General features: G+C 35.4%; 1 protein-coding gene across 1 annotated transcript; it reads left to right on the top strand.

The window, feature by feature from the left end:
- The first annotated feature begins 399 nt into the window (after positions 1-399).
- On the top strand, positions 400-3,891 carry LOC110377116 (trypsin). The gene is made up of 6 exons (XM_064041653.1): positions 400-409; positions 541-789; positions 1,123-1,336; positions 1,861-2,116; positions 2,429-2,611; positions 3,413-3,891. The coding sequence occupies exons 1-6, from the start codon at positions 400-402 to the stop codon at positions 3,572-3,574; spliced, it is 1,074 nt and encodes a 357-aa protein (XP_063897723.1). The 3' UTR covers positions 3,575-3,891.
- Positions 3,892-4,739: the final 848 nt, after the last annotated feature.

A 4,739-nucleotide genomic window follows, 5' to 3' on the forward strand; every position in this document is an offset into this window, starting at 1 on the left:
AATTTATCATTATTTGAAAAATTGGCTTTTCATCGCGGTTTCAATACCGTCACACGGGAAATACTTCCTGAAACCAATTAAAAAACAGCCAAAGTATATTATTCTGATGGATATGCTGCCATGTTTCATAAAAAATGGTTCAGTGATATTGGCGTGGTACAGATATACGACGATCCACACGTTTATATTAATATTAATGCGGTCTGATACACTATGGTTCCTGGACCATTTGACAATCGCACAAAGGTATGCACTAAAGCAATTTCAATTGTTCCATCGTTTCAATCTTTTATTTGCGTATTTGAATAGACGATTAGACTGTCATCTTGTATTATTTGCTCCGTTTTCATTTTATTTCCACCATTGTACTAAGCACCTGCATTTTGACGATAAATCCTCATGTTTACTGGTAACTAGACTTCATTTAGTTCATCTTTGATCACCATTGCGTCTACAATTTATAGTATTTTAATCAGACAGCAAATTTTGCTATGAACCGAATAAGCAGTGTGTTTAATATTGTCTTAATCGTTTTTATAGTTCAGTGCAACTCGCGTGGTTTTGTTAAAAAGAATAATGACTGTAGCAGCCAGTTAGAGAATGATAGTGGAGACTGTGATGCAGATAATGAAGTGACAAATCAAAGCAAACAGATTGAATCTTCTCTGGAACATGGCAGTAAATACCCTATTCCTACTAGGAGAAGCAAAGCTAATAAAGAAAATATAGAACCTTATAAGGAATTAGCAGCGAAGGCAAGAGAGGAAGAGGAGTATATGAGTGAAATTGGTAAATATACTTTAGGACAATCAGCACTGTTTGCTGATGCAAATGTTATTGTTTTCCTTAATCGTTTCTTTAGTTTTCACTGACATAAACTTGGCTTGATTTTTCAATCTTTTTAAACCACTAAACTGAACGAATTGAATCACGACATAATCTGCTATTTCGGAGCCTCTGTTGAGATCAGCTACTTACTAACTTTGAAACGGAAAAGCTGATGATAAAACCCAGCTTTTGATAAAAAAAACTTTAGGAATTACAGGCAAATCTATATCAAACGTAACATTATAACAACCGTCTGTGTTCATAACTATTAAAATAAAATTGAATAATTTGTAGCTACTGAATTCAGTACAATCACCGAAACGGGTACCATTGAGAATGTGACCTGCGAGTACCAGAACAACAGCACTGAAGATGATGAGGATGAAGCCAAGAGCACGCTCATCGACTATCCCTTCTCAGTGTCCATTCAGAAGAAGGGAGCTCATTACGTTTCTGGCGCCCTGATAGATAAAAGATGGATTCTGAGCGTGGCTGCGGAGTTTTATAAGTAAGATTTATCTCTATTTCATTTTGGTAATTTCTGACGCAAGTTAATATCGGCAATAACAAATGAAAAGCAGTTTAATAAAAATTTACTACATCATCATCATATCTATCCGCTTTATTGGGATTGTATGTATTTTGGGAAATTACAATGTCTTGGAATTTCTCTGCCAGTCCCGGCCTTTGTATTCGTCTAGAATCCATGGCGTTCAAAACATCTTAGTCTAGAATCCATAATATTTTGTAATTCCGTAGTTACATGACCATCCGGTTAGAACAATGCATTGAATAAAGGGTTTTAAGTACTTCATTATATAATTGAGCTCTGTTTCTATTTATTATTTACGTTTAATTTCTCATGACTACTTCTTATTCTGTGTTTCGGGAGGCACGATAAACTGGTGGATCCCGGCGGTCGTTCTATGCAAAATACTGTAACTGTTGCAACCGGTTAGACTGGAAGCCAACCCCAATTTAGTTGGGAAAAGGCCATGCAGATGATGATGACAATTTGTTTTCTATTTACAGTGTGAGAGAATCACTGAAATTGTTCAGAGCAAGACTAGGATCCGTGGACTGCAAAAGAGGTGGATCATTGGTGCCCTTTAAAAAGATAGAAATCCATCCTTACTACATTTATGGGAAGCCGAATTTTGACGTGGCTCTCTTGAGAATGGCGATACCTGTGGATTACTCTGAAGTCTTGAGACCAATAGGGATTTCTAATATCAATGGGAAGGTGCTGAGTGCCAAGTTTATGACTACGTACTGGCCGAGGATAGTGGTGAGTCTCTAACTAAAGTAATAATGTGCCCATAAGGATAATACAGAAAATTTATGACAACCTTTTAACACGAAGTTTTGCTAACTTCGAAAACTAAAGACAAAAAACGGTTGCTAATAATTCACAATTGGGCTACGGAACCCCTATGCCTGAATAGTCCATTACCACTTCACCGACTTTACCCGATCATAACTTTTTCACGTTTTTCGAGTTTCATTAATTTATTTGCCATACATTTTATTACGTATGATTGATTTTATCATAACTTATTATGAAAATCCTATACTTAGTCATAATATCCGCTATTTTCAGCTAAATGGAAGAACATTACCCCAAACGGCAAAAGAAAGGGTAAAATACAACAGCATGCGAGTATCAACACAAAGACTGATTCCAATGGATAAATGTAAAAACATCATGGCGGCTATTAAAGAGTACATCAACGAGTCCAGTCTATGCTTGAAGCCCGTTGTTACTCATCACAGCGTGTGCATGGTAAGCGACCTAATTATTATGCATCCTATTAGTTCTGCGCGCCTAGTATTTATGTCAGATTTGTACTAAGTTTCCGCGTCTTAATTTTCCTCTTTACTACGTTAACTTTTGCAACGATTTTCTTTTCTTTTCTGAACAATTTTCTAAATAAAAATTGTGCTTCCATTAATTAATCATTTATTCCATTTTAATGTTAAAGGTTTTTTGGGAATCCTAATTAATTAAGCAAGTATTGTAAATACCTATGTAATAAGCATTTGTGTCACAGCAGAAAGTTCTATTGTATTGTATTGTGATTGTGTGTACCTACAATATATATTTTTGCCACCTGCTACTAACTAGCTTTGCCCAATCTTCTCGTCTCGTCCATATAATTTGCCCAATCAACTGCGTCATTAGTCTAGAAGTCGCATAGCTTTACAGCTGTGCACGGGGTTCCATCCATTCCCAGGCTGACTTGTCATGTGGGTTAAGGAACTTTCTCGGAGGAAGTCTCTTAAGGAACTCTGGAAATTGATGAATGTCCCTGTGCTATTACCTGAGCAAACCGATCCTATCTCTTTATGATACTAGTCGTCAAACTTTCTGGCTTCTGACTGCCAATAATGATGTTGAAATGACAGCCGGGACCCACTGTAAAACACGTTTCGAAACGCCGAGGAACTCCATCATCTCAACCTATCCACGCACGGAGCGGTGGCGCCAACAGTTGCTTAACTTCATGTTTGATGGACGCTTATGGCTGTTACTATTTATTTTTATATGTACCTACAACTACCTAATAGAATATTTATTCTACAGCCAGATGCAGGAGCTCCAGTGATAGCAGAAGACGGACTGTGGGGCATCACATCTGGTTGGATAGCTCCATCATGCCCCAATTTCGCAGCGCCTACAATTTTCACGCGACTCTCCTCACCGTCTGTGCGCTCCTGGTTAGACACACAACTGCTTAATCTTTAGGTTAAGGTTAACCAATCACGCTTCCTCACCGCATTCCACAACGTCCGCAACAGCTGTGGCAACAGGTTGTTACGACATTTTGTTACAAGGGTAACATAACGATGCAAGATACCAAGCGAATACCTTTGTGAGATTTTTAACACGCTTTTTATCTTCTTCTGTGTATGAATTCCTAGTAGAATGCACAGCTGATTTTTGTTTCATCATTACCAGTAAGATGAGTAAGAAGAAGATGTTACTTGTTGCAATTATTATTTTTGTTGTATTATTAATAATTTATATGTTAAAAGTATTACACACATAATAGTACATAGTACCTACTTAATATTTAATTGCTTTTCAATTTATAAAATTAGGTACCCCTGTGTAATTAATTTAGTTTTAGTTGCTAATTGTTTGTACTTCGCGAAAATTATACTGTAATTATTTAATTAGAAAAGAACATTTTATTCATAAAAGTATAAGAAAAAGCGTCCTATTTATTTTCCTCCCTTCCGTTTTCAAAATGAATGTTTCAAAATGAAAATCCCCTTCAGATGTCCTCAGCCAAAATGAATTCACTGATGTAAGTAATGAATAAAATTGTTATCTTTTTCTATATGTACTGTGTTACTCGTTTTATTGGGTAGGTATCATTTAATAATTGTAGGTATACAGTAAAAACACATAATTATTTTTTAATTATCTGCCCAAGTGCCCCCTTATCAGTAGTTTCCAACCACTTTGAAAAAAAGCTTGTCAAACTGAGTAAAATTAGCAGCAGTAGGTTTATTGACAAAATAGTAAACTAAATAAATAATAATTATTATTTTCAATTTATTAAATAAATAAAACAAAACGCCATGTTACTAGGCTTCCATATGACAAAAGAGTTTTTTTTAATAATTAGTGCTGACTGCTGCCGACCTTAGTACAATTTACAACACTGATAAGCCATCAAACCGAATCAAAGCCGTGAAACATGGCCTAACTAAAAGTTCTGTTGTGAAATAAAAAAAAAGTCAGTTACCCCTATTATCAATTTATTGTTATGTACTAACTATTATTAATAATTACCTATTTATTAATTACGTCAGTTTTTGCTTAATTGACAAAAAAAAAGTGATGAGAATCTTAATAGATACAATTCAAAATCACATTTTGTTTATTATTTACGTATCCTAAC

This window comes from Helicoverpa armigera, chromosome 25 (assembly GCF_030705265.1).
Source record: "Helicoverpa armigera isolate CAAS_96S chromosome 25, ASM3070526v1, whole genome shotgun sequence".
In the NCBI taxonomy this organism is placed as follows: Eukaryota; Metazoa; Arthropoda; class Insecta; order Lepidoptera; family Noctuidae; genus Helicoverpa; species Helicoverpa armigera.

Bases quoted from the DNA above. Each gene is read 5' to 3' on its own strand.
- LOC110377116 (XM_064041653.1), top strand. The intron at 2,117-2,428 runs GTGAGTCTCTAA...CGCTATTTTCAG, and splicing joins CGTACTGGCCGAGGATAGTG to CTAAATGGAAGAACATTACC. The intron at 2,612-3,412 runs GTAAGCGACCTA...TTTATTCTACAG, and splicing joins CTCATCACAGCGTGTGCATG to CCAGATGCAGGAGCTCCAGT.